The sequence below is a fragment of the Hippocampus comes genome, unplaced genomic scaffold (genome assembly GCF_001891065.2).
Source record: "Hippocampus comes isolate QL1 unplaced genomic scaffold, H_comes_QL1_v1.1 scaffold82, whole genome shotgun sequence".
Lineage (NCBI taxonomy): Eukaryota > Metazoa > Chordata > Actinopteri > Syngnathiformes > Syngnathidae > Hippocampus > Hippocampus comes.
Window position 1 is genome coordinate 1,176,629 of NW_017805135.1, and position 16,713 is coordinate 1,193,341.

The 16,713-nt window shown below is 44.1% G+C and overlaps 1 protein-coding gene across 1 annotated transcript in view; it reads left to right on the top strand.

Moving 5' to 3' along the window:
* The window catches only part of cskl (c-src tyrosine kinase-like), a 29,472-nt gene that overhangs the window by 4,825 nt on the left and 7,934 nt on the right, over positions 1-16,713 (top strand). The window contains exons 2-6 of the mRNA XM_019866557.1: positions 11,908-11,991; positions 12,555-12,668; positions 12,740-12,852; positions 14,609-14,639; positions 15,471-15,682. Coding sequence (XP_019722116.1) covers positions 11,977-11,991; positions 12,555-12,668; positions 12,740-12,852; positions 14,609-14,639; positions 15,471-15,682 — 485 coding nt within the window. The 5' untranslated portion in view covers positions 11,908-11,976. The remainder of the gene's footprint in view (positions 1-11,907; positions 11,992-12,554; positions 12,669-12,739; positions 12,853-14,608; positions 14,640-15,470; positions 15,683-16,713) is intronic.

Below are 16,713 nucleotides of genomic sequence, written 5' to 3' on the forward strand. Positions count from 1 at the left end.
TCGAAAACCGAGGTTTGATTGTATTCATCTTGAATTGTATCCTTTTATCTCACTTCCGCCAATAAGATGTAACCTTAACTCTACATTGCCATCCAATACCTAAACAGTACCAAAGGGGCATTACTAAATTTACAAACACTAATATGTATGTGTCTAATTTTGGGATAGCGGGGATGGAGGTAAAATAAATTTTCCCTTTAAAAAAAAAAAAAGACATTTTTTTGACTGGTCCGACTTGAAGGAAGAAAAACGGCAAGAAAACGTACCAAAATAGTGAGGTAAAACTGTGATACATGAAGTTCTGGATTGAATCAGCAAGAACCGAACCGTGAAGTAGCGAGGGAACGGTGCTAAAGCATTAAAGCCTGCATCAAATGATAAATCCCTGCCCTGGTGGTGATTAAAGGCGCAGCGGACACAGCATCGAGAATAGCCCCGGGGGGAGCGGGGGGGCAAAGTGAACGCTTTCATTGTGTTGAGGTCAGCAGACTTTGGCTGGGCTTCAAATGGGCGTTGAGCGTCCCCACAGAGGATCCATTACCCCCTTGCTGAGCACCTAAGCCAGACAGGGCGCTGCTCCACGTGGCTTTCAGGGAGAGCGTTGCGTTCAAAGCGCATCGTCAATGCAACTGAAGACGTTTTCCGTTACTTGATGAGGCGGCTCTCCCTTTCGGTTATCAGTCGGAGCGTGACATGAATAGAGCGACGTTTTCAATAAGAACAGACGATCCCAGCTGCCATGTCCATAAATAAGACAAATATGATGATGATGATGATATAGGAAATTCTGCCACCTGCGTGTACATGCTTGTGAACCGAACCATTTTGCAGGTAAAATTCAGGAATCTTTTGATTTATTTAATATGCAATTTAATGTGGGCGGAGTATGGCGTCAAAATGATGAGATCATTTTGAGGAGTCGCCACGAAAGTGGGGTGGTCGCCACGGCCTTAAATTCTGTTCTGCTGGATACTGAATAAATTATCCAGGCAATTTACCCTTTGTTAACAACCAGGTGTCAAAGTCAAGGCCCGCGGTCCAGATCTGGCCCGCCACATCTTTTTATGTGGCCCGCGAAAGCAAATCAAGCATGTCAACTTCCATGATGCTTGCTGAAGACTGAACCAAAAATTCAAATTGTCATATCGAATGCAAAATAATGTTTGAACAAGCCATTATTCTTGACTTCTGATTTCAAAACAAGCTATCCATCAATTTGTTGTTTGCTGTGTATGTAATATGTGGAGGTGGTCAAACAGTTAGATGGTTTTAACAAAATTCGCAGTCGTAACGGCCCTTCAAGGGGAAACCGTACCGACAATGCGGCCTGCAACAAAAATGAGTTTGACACCCCTGGTTTACAGTCTTGTTGTATTCCTGATTTATGATGGTATACAATTTGGCATATCTGGAATGCGTCGCCTTGACTGGTGCTGTTCAGAAGTACTTTTCGGCACTTCAGTGTCACAATGTCGCGCTCTCTGCTGATCGCTCGCAGTGCCACCCCCCGCCCCCTACTCAAGACCCTAATGGCCGTCCCCTTCATCATGCGGTAGAATGGTGGCATTGTGGCAGCCATCTTGGGCGCAAACTCGCCTCGGCCTCTCTCCATCTGTGCCAGCGTCTGGTCACTTCCATCCCTTCCCTGCTCTCTCCAGCTTGACGTCTGCGAGGGCTGCTTCTCCCACGCCTGCTGGCGAGCTAACCAGCGGTCATGTTGAGCTGAGCACCTGGCCGCAGAGAATCGTGACACTTACCTGTTTCCAACTCACCTCTTCACCCGAGAAACGTTCCCATTGAGGTGTTTTTGAAAACTCCTCAACTTTCCCAGTCTTTTATTACCCGTCCCAACTGATTTGGAACCTGTTGCAGGTATAAAATGAAAAATGAGATAAGACAAGAAAAGCTTTATTTGTCTCACAATGGAGAAATGACCAATTTACAGCAGCAAAATTATGAAAGAGAAAGTAGAAGACAAGTATATAAATAAATATATAAATATAGGCATATTAAAAATGGGTGAGTGGGGGGTTGAGTCCAGGTTTTCAGGTCCGTCTATTCAATAGCCTGACAGCAGTCGGCAGGATCGAGCCTCTCCTTGCAGCGCGGGTGTTTCGGTCTCTGGCTGAAGGCGCTGCCCAGTGCTGTCAAGGTGGCCCGGAGGGGGTGGGAGGGTCTGTTAGCTTAGCTAGCATCCTCCTGTTGCCCACCTCCTCCAGAGTGTCCAGGGAACAGCCCAAAAATGAGAGAATCTTTGGTCAAAATAACGTTCACCTCTTTCCCAAAGTCTAAAACCTGCGCAATCGATCCTCCCCACCGCAGTATACGGATGCCTCAGCACAAGGCTCGCACACGGCACCTACATGATGTCACCCCGCGTGTGTACTCAAGCTTGTTTGAGTTTGATTGCTGTTATGGGGAAGCATTCAAGCACTTCCTCATTTGCGCTGGAGTAGACTTTTTTCCACTGATCTGGTTTTATTGTCGATTTTTGTGATCGGCCGTCATGTCTTAATTCTTCATTCACGACGACCAAATTCTTCCTGGTTCTTCCAGCACGTCTCGAGGCCATTCCAAGCCTTTCAGTGAGTTCGATGGTCTTTCTACATGCTTCCAGTTATTTAAAAAAACAAAATCGATGTTAGTCGTGACTTGTTTCGCCAGCAACGCTAATCCTTTGCGTTCTTTTGCTAGCCGTCACTTTAATACAGTCCTAATTCATACTTGGCGACCACCCCAACCCCCTGCTTGTTCACAACCAAGCCTCTTTTGCACAGGAATCTTGGAAAGTCGCTGCATCAGAAGACATTTATTAAGTCGTTCCTTTTATGCAGAACTCACCAAACGTTAATACAACAGGCCAAAAGAAATGTGTGCATTGCGGAATACCTTTTCACTAGGCCTGGGCAATTATAGAAAAATGAAAATCACAATTCTTTTGATTGTATAGTTTCAACCAATTTTGGGCCAAACTCCATCCTTGTAAGGCCCAGCTGGGAAACCAATTCACAACTTGCAATAGTAGGCGAAGGAATCATGAGGCATGGTGCATTCCGAGGCCACGTTATCATGACTGTATACATATGGGACACCGTTTGTTGAGAAAAGTGCATTGCACCTAGGCGCAGTGACAAAGCAAGCCTTTGCGATGAATCCTCTGACATGAATATGCTCCTTTGAAACTATCATCAAGCAAACTATGTTTTAGGTCGTTCTCTCCCAGATAATTAGGTTACATTTTCTAAACGTAGCCTGTGAAAAGAAACGGCTGGCCTCATTCGCTTCATCTCAAGGGGATTCCACTATTGTCAAAGTTTTTCGCTTTCATCTATTGCACATTTTAGGAGCCAAACGCCTCCTTTTTATTTTATTTTATTTATTTATTTTTTTAATGTCAAGGTCCTCTGAAACATTTTTTGTTTGTTAGCTGCAATAATTAATTATCCACAAACAATAAAGAACCAAGGTCGTCTGCTCGACGCGGTGAACGGTGGAATATAGATAGATTCACTTCCTGGATGCAAGCGAATATGCCCACACATTATTTCACTTCCTGTTTTCTGAGTGTGCGTGAGCAAGTGAATGTGTGTTGTGTTGTGTGGTCCCCAGAGTGGTAAGTGCCCCGCACTGCTCGCTGATGCTCGCCTGCACACAAAGATGAATAATTTAGAGCCCTGGCATAGTGCGACGCAAATTCTATTATTCATGCCTGGCACCAAATCCGACACATGACTGCTGATAACGTGCGCACTCGGTAGATGCCACGCTGCCAGCCAGCCAGTTCACGCTCCTCGCCATCTAAAAATCCGATCTCCAGTTTTTCCCCTTTCAAACTCGTGGCCACTGTTACAAGGAAGTCGTATGACGCCTTCCTGTCTCGAAATAAGAATAAAAGTTGTCACCAGGATCCAGACATGGCAAATTACTTGAATGCTAAAAAAGTCCGAGTGCAGCACAACAGTCTTGCTCGTGTGTGACATTTTTAAATATTTTTTTTTATACATTCATTCATTTTATAAGAAGCACATTGTGTTTTTTTTTCTCAATTTAGTTGATGCAGCACTTGAGCACTAATTCACTGAATTACATTTGTCATTTAATGTTCGCGGATCTGTGCATTTGGCACATGCACAGGACACAGACTTTGGGATCCGGCAGTTGCCTGAAAGTGTCAGATCTTCCCCCACCCTACCTGCCAATCATCAGCGGACATCGGGTATAGCATTTAATAAATTGGCCAGTTTTTTGTCTCACAGTTCAGCCAAATTTAGAAAGGCTTGCTCACAACGTGTCTTTACAAATAAGCAGCTTACAAGAATACACAATTGACATTGCTGTTGCTCAAAATCTTGCCTTGCAGCAGTCTTTTTTGTGGTACTTTTTATGCAAGTAAGTTCTTGTGAATAATTGCGAATAGAAACTGCCGATAGCTTTATCATTGAAATGTCAGTTGAACAACTTGTTTTAATGGTACACGGGCATCTCAATTGAGGTTGTCATTAGAAGTCTGATAGAGCAGCCATAAAATCCGTGGAATCTGCCAAATATGGTTCTCTCCCCCCTCCCCTCCTCCTCCTTGACAGATGAACCATCTCGTTATTCTCGTTTCCCAGTTTTGCCAATGTGCCGCTTCTCCCCCCCCGCCCTCCTCCTGCTCGTCACGATGTGGATGTTTCTTCATGGTGTCATTGGTGCTGAATGCGTCTCTTTATCAAAAGAAATTTGGGGGCTGACATATTGTGCCCGCACCCCGCTGCGAATGACGCTCTTTGTGTCTCTGTGTGCATGCGCTGTGCATCCCCTCCTCTTCCCCGCAGCTTCAATAGAAGTCTTGTCATGTGTTGCGACCACACGAGATGAGGCAGCAGCCAACCACACACACACACACACACACACACACACCATTTCCCGTCACTTCCAAGGCAGTCCCCGATGTCCTTTTGACCGACTGCATCCACCTGGATGTCGTGTCCATGTGTGCCCAGGTTAGAATATTTGAGACGAGAGTTTTTGAGACGCGACATCCCAGCTTGTGTCTCGCTACATGTGGCGATAATGCATTCACTAAATCTCTTGGAAATTGTCGTCCATCCATTCTATCCACAATCCGCCCACCCCTCTTCTATCGGATGCCCTGCCTGACGTCACTCCGGAGTTTAGGATTTTTCAACTCGAAGCGCGGCGCTGCCACGGCATGCGCCCACTTTGCTGCGTGATGCAATTTGGCGTTCTGTCGTCACGCCCTCGCAGCACATAAACACTGAATGAGTTTGTCACGGATGCACTGCGCCGATCGAAGTGCAGTGTGAAAAAGCTTTCGACCATCTTCCGAGTGTATCCCGAAGCAGTGCAGCCTGGGAAGAAACACACGTCATCAGTATACTTGAAGCATGCGGGATTCCTCCTGGAAAGAAAGACATCAATCATACGAAGGCAGGCAATCAGAGCAGACAGCCCCTTTAATTTAATTCAGCATCTCCATAATGTATGTGCTGATAAAAGCGAGAGCAAGCTGCCTCCACCTACGTCGATGGGGAGGGTATAAATAGCCGGCGCTGTAGAGTGTGTGCGTCTGTCCGCGCTGAGACACCGAAGCGCAGCGCTCAAGCTCAAACAATAAGCGTTCGCCATCGCCCAGCATCACCCTTCCTCCCCCTCTGCGGCCCAGCCGTCGCAGGCCCTTTCGCCTCCCCGCGGCCCCTCTTCCTTTCTTTCTTCCACTTCCTGCCTGCCTGCTTTTGTTGTCCGACGCCAGCGGTGAGCCCGAGCGGCCCACTGCTCCGTGACGTCACGCCGTCTGTCTGTCAGCCCACCTGTCTGCTTGTCCCCCTTCTCTGTCACGCTCCTTTCTATTTTTTTCATTCACTTCGACAAAGATAGGAGGCGACCACTCCGGGATTAAACGCAGCCGAAAGGATGTGAGCTACTTCCCGTTTCTTCTCGCTTGCCCCATTGGAATATTTTCCATCTGTATCACCAAACTCCACATTGAAAGGACGGAGTGGAGAATAGCTAGGAATTTTTGCCAATATGAGCTTATTTGTAGATATATTAGCAGAAATTTGTCAGCTTATCGAAAAAAAGCCCCGTCTCATGGGAGCAGCAGCCAAAATGAAAGGATCAGTTGTCGCAGTAGGCATCTATCTGACAATGCTGAAAATGAGACTGTATACTGTATCTGTGGGTATATTGGAACTCTTGGCAAGTTTTTGGTTTCCTTGAAACTCATAGCAACTGTTACGATTCACCAAGTGGTGCATCATTGCATTGTCATTCCAGTAATAGAAGGTAGAAACAAGTAATTTTGCAATCAGATGCGGCTTGAGGCGCATACCGTATTTTCCGCACTAAAAGGCGCACCTAAAAGCCTTCCATTTTCTTAAAGGCTCACAGCGCGCCTTGTGTATGGTCATTACGGTAATATTTTGACCGCAAAATGGCTCCTTGATCGAGACATGCTGACAACGCAGAGTTCAAACTTAAGGTGATCCATTACGCAGTTGAACACGGAAATAGAGCAGCGGCAAGAGAGTTCGTTAACGAGGCAATGTTATAACTTGCTGTTGGTTAAATGAACTGTGTCGCTGCTTTATTAAATAAGTTTTACTGACATCTGGTCGCTCTGTTGGCGTTTCCTTGATCTAGTGGATGCATTGTAGATTGCGTCTTATAATGCGGTGCGCCCAAAAAAACGAAAAAAATTACAAAATAGGCCATTTATTTATATTTAAAACTTCACCAAAAGTGGGAAAAACTCTCTGGATTCTGCTATTGGCCGGTGTATGGTAAGGGATCCTGCGAGAGAAAATTATTTGAAGTTATTTAAAAGGAAAACCTTTTCGTAGGTTGACACAGCTGCGCATCAGCCACATATTAAAAATCAAAAAAGTGCTTTGGACAACATCTGGTGTAGAAGAGAAGCACAAAATAAGTGCGCTCCAGTTATAGGGATTCGGGATTCGGTGGTTAAATGGTCACCAAATATGCTAGCGCAGATTTTGGCCTACGAGTCCAGGCTGTCGTCTTCACAGTTGCCAACAGACAAAATGACAGGCACAGTTGAATGAGATGCATTCAAATGGCACTTCACTTGCAGAGAATGCAGAGAAACTCACGATACATTTGCATGATTTCCTGTACACATTTCCATATTCCTCTTCTGCTCCGGTCATGCTGCGTTGAGACATCATACAACTGTGAAAAGAAGCCCTGCGGACCTTTTATCTCTTTGAATTTGGGGGAAGTAAAAAAAAAAAAAAAAAAAAATCATTCGAACATTCGAACGTGACGGTCAAAAATTCCAGGTCATTGCGACTACAAAGTAAAGATGTTCATGCGGCAACCAGAGGGCTTGTATGGCATTTCACTAACCCGGCGCTTGGATTTGTGAAGAATGTTTGTTGACTGGTGATAAACATAATGGTGTCCTTGTGCTGAGTGAAGTGAAGTTATGGCTGTTGTTTAATTGAGTTTTAAAATATTAGATTACCCTCAGGACAATCTGTGACTTTTTTTTTTTTTTTTTCAAACGTATCTGGGCCAAACAGCAAATAAATAGGAAGCCTGTCTAAGATGTGTTTACCCGCATTACGTTCGTGATTCTGTGTTTCCTGTGCGTCGGCTGCAGAAGCTCATCGCGGTGGAAGCGGCGCAGTATAAATAAAGTGTGCTTTGCATCGCCCCAGATGCCTGCGGTTTTGGTGCTCTACTTTTAGAAGCTGACAATAACTTTCCCGAGCTTAGGCCCTCTCTGGTGATTTTTTTTTTTTTTTAATTTACACCAATGGTAAGAAGCTAACAGAGTGACAAACCCCAGCATCACATTGACCAGCCAAGCCATGCAATTTGACGTCTCATTTAAGTCATTGAATATTTCCAAAAAAAAAATACATTTTTAACCATTATATTTACATACATATTTTCACAAAATGATCCCCAAGGGAGGAGAATTTATTTTTACATTATCTGTTTAGAGACAAATTGATGCAAGTTGGTGTTTGGGGGAATAAAGTTTTTCCAATACTTGAGTGGTTTTAGAATGTATCAGGAAAAAAATTTCCGAATTTGATTTTTATTTTAGTTTTTTCATAAAGCCCGATGACTTAGCTCACATGTGTCAAACTCCCGGCACATCATTTTAAGTGGCCCGTGAAAGCAAATCAAAGATGACAACTTCAAACTTACTTGCACACATACTTGCTAAAATGTGTACCAAAATTTCACATTTTCACATCATAAATGACAGATATTGTCAGCATTTCCTTGTTTCCAAACCTTTCGTTTCAGTTACTTAAACCATAGTTGAATAAAACGTTATTCTTGACTTCTTTATATAGTTTCAGTTATCATGGCCCTCCAAGGGAAACGGTAACTAAAATGTGGCCCACGCCAAAAATGAGTTTGATACCCCTGACTTAGCTGAAAGAAAAACTCCTTCAGGTGGAAGGCAGTGCCGTGCAGATATACCGTATGTCAGTGTCATACGAATAGGATAAAAATTCCAACGCAGCCATAAGAGCACGATGACATCATCAAGCTACAGGCCTGCTGCGGAGTAGTTAGCTGGAGCACAAGGGCAGGATTCAGTGCACGCTATTTTGTCTCAGGCGGGCTCACGACGCGGCCTCGGACAACATGGTGCCACACTTCGGGAAGTGCTCCTTCATTGAAGACGGCTATTGCATCACCCATTGCCATGACAACGTCACCATGAGCGGAGACAAATTTAGATACTAGGAGGAAATGATTGTCATTCATGTCTGCCGTCCGCACTAGTCTTAAGTAAAGCCTTGATATGAACGTTTGTGTACCAACATCCCATGTAAAACTGCCCGTTGCTTATCCAGAATGCCAGTGCTTAAATGCGGAGCTTCATTGCCAAATATTAGCCAACACAACTATTTCCAGTTGTCATTGTATCTTCAGCTTTCTGTTACGAGTTTTAGAAATGCTATTTGTTAATGCTACTCTCGAGGTTGACAATACGAAGTAACTTTCTATCCAGCTTCTAGTCAGAATCGCGATCTAAATCATTACCGTGAAGGATTCCGTTCATACCGTGATATGAATTTTAGGGCCCAGCCCTATGCGAGTAAATACCGATGACCGCCGACTGAGTTCTTGTGAGAGAATCTATTGTTTCTTCTGACAGTGAAAATTTAAGTTTCATAGTTTCATATTGACTTATTTATGTTTTAATCCTGCCCCTCCCCAAAACACCAGAAATGTTGGCCTTCAATTCCATTTGACCCCTCTGGCTGAGAACTGCTGCATTATGGTAGCGTGGGCCTTTCTTTTTTTTTTCTTTTTTTTTTTTTAATTTAATGTATTTAAATAATTTAAATCAACCACAATTATACAGGGACTGCACTGCAGTTGCATCACGCCCCCATTGGTGTGTCAGACGGCATTAGATCGGCCCTGAAATGACTCACGCTTTCATCAAGAAAGAACATCTTAATGGCGGAGCATCTCTCGACATGAACTCCACATGGCCCCGTGTTGACAAGCCGAGCATCCTTGTGAACAAGGCATTTTGGCAAACGTGTGAAGGTAATTAGCGCGTCAGTGTAGGAGTTAATCATGCATGTAGCTCCTCGTGTTAAGCATTCATCATGCAGTTAACACATACAAATATTCGTGTGTCCTGCCAGAAGCTGCACTATTATGTTATACTTTTGGGTCACCCAAGTACAAATCAGTTTTTTTTTCTTTTTTTTTCTGTAATGAGGCAAAAATCCATTTGTGGAGTTCTGTCAGGCCACATGCAATAACGCTATGATATTCAAAACAAATTGGCATCTTCGTATAAAAGATGCATTCTGACCCAGGGTCGTGCATCGATAAATTGGTACAGAACAACGCAAACAATGCCGTGAACACACGCACGCAACACTTCTGTGTGTAACCACAAAAAAAAAAAAAAGATTTAGCATGAAAGCACCGTTGCATTATTTTTAAATTTATTGCTGGCTTTGTTAATGTTGATGGCTGTTTGCAAGTTCTAATTTTAAAAAAAAAAAAAACCTACATGAGACATCCTTTTGGATTTTTTATTTATTGATTTTTTATTTATTTATTTGCTTGTTTATTTATTCATTTCAATTTTTGTAGAAAACAATGCCAGCCTCGTTGTGGGGAAGTGCACCCAATGGAGTATAATTAGCCATTACTCCATCTACGATTACATAAAAAAATTGTATCTATTGCTATACTCAACACTCGGATCGCATGTTTATCGAATACCGTGCAGCCCTGATTTGCATGTTTTTGTGTGTTGGTCGAAGACCTATTGTATGGTCCGGTTTTGAAATGGCAACTGTTGTCGAGCTAAAACAGAGCTCCTGCACGCTCATCAATATGATTTCCATACACGTGCGAGGGCCATTTGAGCGAATGAACAACGGCGTGTCTCCCGCAAGAAAGGAAGGCGGTGACTGAGTAGCACTTGACTAAGTTGAGCGTATTGCTCGAGCAGCGTGTTGCTCGATGTGCTTGAACGGCTCTTTAGGCATTCCTCAGAGCGTAGACGGTTAAGAATAGCACTCTTTGGTCTCACAATGCTGCTGTGGGTGACTCGAGAGGGGTCGGCCCGGGCTAATACGTAACTGTTATCTGCAATTGACTGCAGCCAGGCTAGTTCCTGTGTCAACACAGGATGTGGTGGCGAGAGCGGCTTCGTCGATCTCTCGAGGGAGCGTGTCATGCTCACCGAGCCTTACCAACGAGTATTGCTTTCCTTTGTGGGGGTTCGGACGTTCTCGTTGGCCCCTCCCCCGCTTCATGCAGAGAGATGGAAAATATGAGTCTATTGACTTCCTTCTTCTTGCTCGACTCGCAACTTCCTGTTCGGCTGAATGGTCGCGAAAGCAAAAGGCTTTAGAAGAGGTCATCACATTTTTCAGACTAAGAGACACTTTTCTGGTACTGATTAATGTGAAGTACGGCTCGACACAAACTTTTCCACTGGTAGCACAGATTTGGTCGTACTTTTTTGGGGGGGGGAGGGCAGTACAGCATAACCATCTTTGCTGATGCGTAGTCGTCTCAATTGGCGTACCATAGTTTCGGAAGATGATTGAAACAGTGACTGAAGAAAACTACCAACAGGTCACTTGATAAAACTTTAAAAGAAGACAAAAATAGGAAACAATGCCATGGTAAAAACGTACAATTATAGCTGACAGCTCAACAACTTCAAATTAGTCTTATTAATTTGTCGTAATAATGAATTTGTCACTAGACTGAAGGAAGGAAGCCTGGTGCTTTGATGAGGCATTATGACAGAAGTGACAATGTGGAATATTGATTTGAGTAAAATAGCAAAGTAATCTCACCTCCATTATCACTCTTGATCTGTTGGCTTTTCTTGATTGATAGAAATCCCAAATTATATCTTGTGTTATATCTTAAGACTGTTGTTTGATGCCCTCCTGTTCGCCAAGTCTTTGAACCGCTTTTTTTTTTTTTTTTTTTGGTCAATGACATGACATCCCAAGAACTCATTCCGAAGCTTCTCCTGGAAAAATTTGAAATCGCCTCCCCAGCACTATTTTGACCAACCAGCATGAAATTAGGTGGGCATGACTATCATAACACGATGCACAAAATGCTCCAAATTGAAGCGGGAGTTGGCCATTTTGGTCGGAATCAAGGCCATTTTGGGTGAATTCCAGGAGTCATGCAATGCCGAACTCGTACTCTGTAAATTTTCCAAAATTAGCACCAATCAGGAGAAGGCGTGCTTGACCGATGGATGATTCGAAATCACGAAGCTACAGGTATATGGTCGAAACCATCTGTTATGGGCATAGTATAGCGTCAGAATTCGAGAATCATTTTATGGATTGTCTGAATGCACGTGACTTTTGACCCAACATCTAACACATGGCTTTGTTCACGTGGCAGCTCTGATGGTACCAGCTGAACAGTGAGCGCTACCTGCCTGAGGACACCTGCCGCCCACTTCCTCTCATCATGTCTGGGATTCACGTAAGTCAATAGCACATCACACCTTTCCTGACGCAAGCAGAGTCCATGATACATGTGTATATGTATTTTTAAACCAATTTATTTCAACGTTTGTGTGAAGTACACCCGTCATGGGAAAATGTAATTTAAAAATCACAATGAAAAAAGGTGGACATGAAGGGGAACTCTCAACACTGATGAGGAACACCAGCTTAATACTAATATTAAAATAAAAGATTTAAATATTCAATCATTCCCCCCCCCCCCACTTGATTTTACTTCTATAGCTGGAAAATCAGTCAAAAGTGGAAAAAAAAGAAAAATGTTTCAGCTCCCTCCACAGGTTTTCTTTTGGCTTTCGATGTCGAGATTGACTAGCCGACTCCGTGACCTTGATGTACTTGAGCCACCCCCTTGTTGCATTGAAAGTATGTTTTGAAATCATTATCACACAGGAAAACCCATTCGTGACCCATCTTCAGTTTTTTTTGTGCATGCCCTTTGGTCAGTATCGGTTAGCCGCATTAAGCCACGAAACAGCTTTTTACGTTGGTCCTGACGCCATCTTCTGTTTTGTGTTGCAGGCGCCGTGGTCGACAGGCACAGAGTGCGTCGCCAAGTACAACTTCCAGACGGCCAACGAACAGGACCTGCCTTTCTGCAAAGGAGATGTGCTGACCATCATCGGAGTCACCAGGGTAACCGGGCCTTCGTTCTCTTTTGACCGCAATGTTTGCTGCGGTCAGCTGAAGAAAATGTTTGTCTTCAGGATCCGAACTGGTACAAAGCAAGGAACATCGTGGGCAGAGAAGGAACCATTCCAGCAAACTATGTCCAAAAGAGGGAAGGAGTCAAATCAGGAGGGAAACTCAGTCTTATGCCGTAAGTGCTCAAGGAACGATGTTGGCGCAAAAGATGGCAGTACAAGCTCCCTTACAGGTGCCGACGTGCGCCTCAAAAATGAATGAGTCTATGTTTCCGCCACTATGAAAAGAAAAGCAAACGTTAAAGTGGCCGTATTATGTGAAGAGGACTTTTTAGTAGCTTGCATACACAGATTCGGGTCTCTGGAATGCGTTTCCACTCATAACCAAGAACATTTTTTGCGAGCTACCAAAGTACGGCCATTCTGAGTATGATGTCACAACGGGGCTAATTGACTTATTCCCGCCTCCTCCGTTTCTTTGTCCATGACTTGGCAGCTATGCTGGGCTGGCACAGTTCCCCCACTTTCGAGCGACTGCATAGAAGGTTGAACAGTTAAACTGAGCTGCAGGTTTAGTATAGATTAGCATTAGCTGTCAGCATTCTTAGCATTAGCATCTGGGAACAAACATATTTGCAATGTCATTGGCGATGAAGTTATGCCTCAACCAGGGAAATTGCAAGCCGTGATTTGATTTCAGCTTTTTTCTTCAAATGGGAGGCCGCTTTATCCACCACACGCTCAGATCCGCACAAGCTAATTGTCAAAATGTAATTTGGGGGCTTGGTAATGAATTGTTGTCTCCAGCAGTGAAAATCCAATTCCTGCTTTTACTTGGTCTTACTGGTGGGTCACTTTTTTTTTTTTCCTTCACGTGATGTCCTCTGCCAGTGCCACATGGACAAATCTGCTCCATGAATTCACAAGTTTAATTCCACAGTTTGTTAATGAAGCGCTACACACCCCACCCACCATGAGTAAAAATGCAGCCACTGTTTTTATTTGACTTCTTGTGGTCTCACTATTCTCTTCAGATTTGTGGCTGTTTGAGTTGCAATGCAAGATGAATGCAAAGGCAGAAAAGGACACACTGACAGTAATTGGACCCCACACCACACACCGTGTGTCATTTGCCGATCCATAAAACGATCCCCAAACTCAAAAATGGTACACTCCAACTCCTGTGACCCCTTTGCACCCGTCATGAGCATCACAGGCGGCAGCGTTCAACTTTTGAGTCATTGGGTCATCCAGCGCTCAACTGGGTTGTTACATAACAAGCGTTAATGATTGGCTCCGCAGGCACAAACTTCCTGTTGCTCCACTTCAGTCCAACTTTCTCTTCACGTATTCCCAAAGGCGTAGCCTATTCTCACAATTTTTTTTTTCTTAAGAGCGGTACGAGGAAACAAATACCAGAACAGTCAAATAAAACCTTGTAGTTAAAAACATCGCCATGGGCTGTGCTTTGGGGTGATTTGATCTCTTTTTGCTTTTTGTGTGATTCTTTGATGCCATTGAGGGTAAGAGAGGAAAAATGTGATCACCATCCATCCATCCATTTCCATGGTGCTTGTCCTCATTAGGGTGGCGTGAAGGAGGCTACAATGCACAATATTTAAGCACAGAGCGTCTGGACAGTGAAGGAAACGTGCTAACCAGTATTGGAAAGCCGCGGCTCTACTATCCTGTGTTACGGAAGCTTTATACTTTATCACGATGCGTTGCACCTCAGATGCTTAGTCGTACTGCTAGTGTTTCTTTTAAGTATGGGGCAAGTTGTGAGCATTGTCAGGCATTTTTAAATGTCCGTCAAGTGTCAACAGTTTTCACTCCCTCGTGTCATTTGTTCATCACCCTCAAAACTGACAATCTTGAATTACAATTATTTTTACAGTGCCTAATCTTGTGCCCCCCCCGGTCTGCTCTCAGTTGGTTCCACGGGAAGATCACTCGCGAGCAGGCCGAGCGGCTGGTTGCACCCGTCATGAGCATCACAGGCGGCAGCGTTCAACTTTTGAGTCATTGGGTCATCCAGCGCTCAACTGGGTTGTTACATAACAAGCGTTAATGATTGGCTCCGCAGGCACAAACTTCCTGTTGCTCCACTTCAGTCCAACTTTCTCTTCACGTATTCCCAAAGGCGTAGCCTATTCTCACAATTTTTTTTTTCTTAAGAGCGGTACGAGGAAACAAATACCAGAACAGTCAAATAAAACCTTGTAGTTAAAAACATCGCCATGGGCTGTGCTTTGGGGTGATTTGATCTCTTTTTGCTTTTTGTGTGATTCTTTGATGCCATTGAGGGTAAGAGAGGAAAAATGTGATCACCATCCATCCATCCATTTCCATGGTGCTTGTCCTCATTAGGGTGGCGTGAAGGAGGCTACAATGCACAATATTTAAGCACAGAGCGTCTGGACAGTGAAGGAAACGTGCTAACCAGTATTCCCATCATGCCGCACTGATGATAAACCTGACTAACTTTCATCAAAGTCTAAAACTTTGCAAGTTCACTTTGCCATAAGCACATAAAAACTGAATAAAGTAAAACTACTCGGCGTTCGTCCTGTAAGATACGTGTGGTGGACACAGAATTCACTTCACACTTTGTCTTATTTCCTCTGTGGAAAATAGTTTCGAGCTGTTTCCTCCACGGTGAGGAGTTGATTCGCTTATGAATGACGGGAAGATATTTTTTTGAAGAAGCACATTCTGACCCACTCAGAGCCAGTCGGAGCCGCAGTCAGTCAGCTACCCCCTCCCCCCCACCCCCAAGATCACTCGCGAGCAGGCCGAGCGGCTGCTCTACCCTCCTGAGACAGGCCTATTTCTGGTCCGCGAGAGCACCAACTACCCGGGCGACTACACGCTCTGCGTCAGCTGCGACGGCAAGGTGGAGCACTACCGCATCATTTACCACAACGGCAAGCTCACCATCGACGAGGAGGAGTATTTCGACAACCTCATGCAGCTGGTGGAGGTGAGCGGGGGAAAAGGGGAATGGTAGCGCAAAACCATTTTAACAACAAAGCCATCACTTGGATTTGAAAACAAAAAATGGCCAGGGGCCACCAACAAAATACCAGTGGGCACCATGAAATAGTGTGAAAAGGGCTTACAACAAGATTTCTGCCATGAGAAAGATGGTGATGCAGATTTTTGACAGTCTGTCGAGGTTTGGTCCATGACCGTGACATGCAAACAAGGTGGCGTTACAACACGTGCTGTATCAATTATAATGCCACCATAAAGATAAATCTCATTGTTGATTTCCACGTAGCACCTACCTTACTTGAACCCTACATGGTTTTTGCAAGTTAAATAAGTCAGTATATTGTATAAGAAACACCTCACTGCAATGTGGTAGTTAGTTTTGACTAGTCTTTTACTTAACCAGAATGTTAAAAATTAATTGAATGGACAAAAAATAACCGTGCTCCTACTCATTAACATCCATTACATAACTCTGCGCATTCAACAGAAACACACACACACACACACACCACGGTTGTTCCCAATGGGGTTCGACTAAACTTCTCACATTCCACAAAAAGCCTGTCTGATCTGTTATCTGCAAGACTGGCAAGGCGGGTAGCGTAGACTTTCATCCCGTCAGATAACACGAAACACAAGAGCTCAACCTATCGCGCTTCTACTGGGGCCGGCAATGCTGATATACAGGAATACCTTCGAGGTAGAGTCCAAATGATTGCCCTCATAAAACCTCACAGCAAAGGCAATATTCGAAGTAACATTTGTTCAACACAATCTTACAGTGTTTCAATCCGCGTAACACCCTTTAAACGCTCTCTTACTGCACTCACATAAACACTCTTGACTCGGACAGCTAGCAGCATATGGCTGCTATTGCTAACCAAAACCAACATAGTTGTGTCTCTCTCTCTCTCTCTCTCTCTCTCTCTCTCTCTCTCTCTCTCTCTCTCCCCCTCTCACACACACACACACACACACACACACACACACACACACACACACACACACACACACAATATTTTTTTAACTTTCATTACATA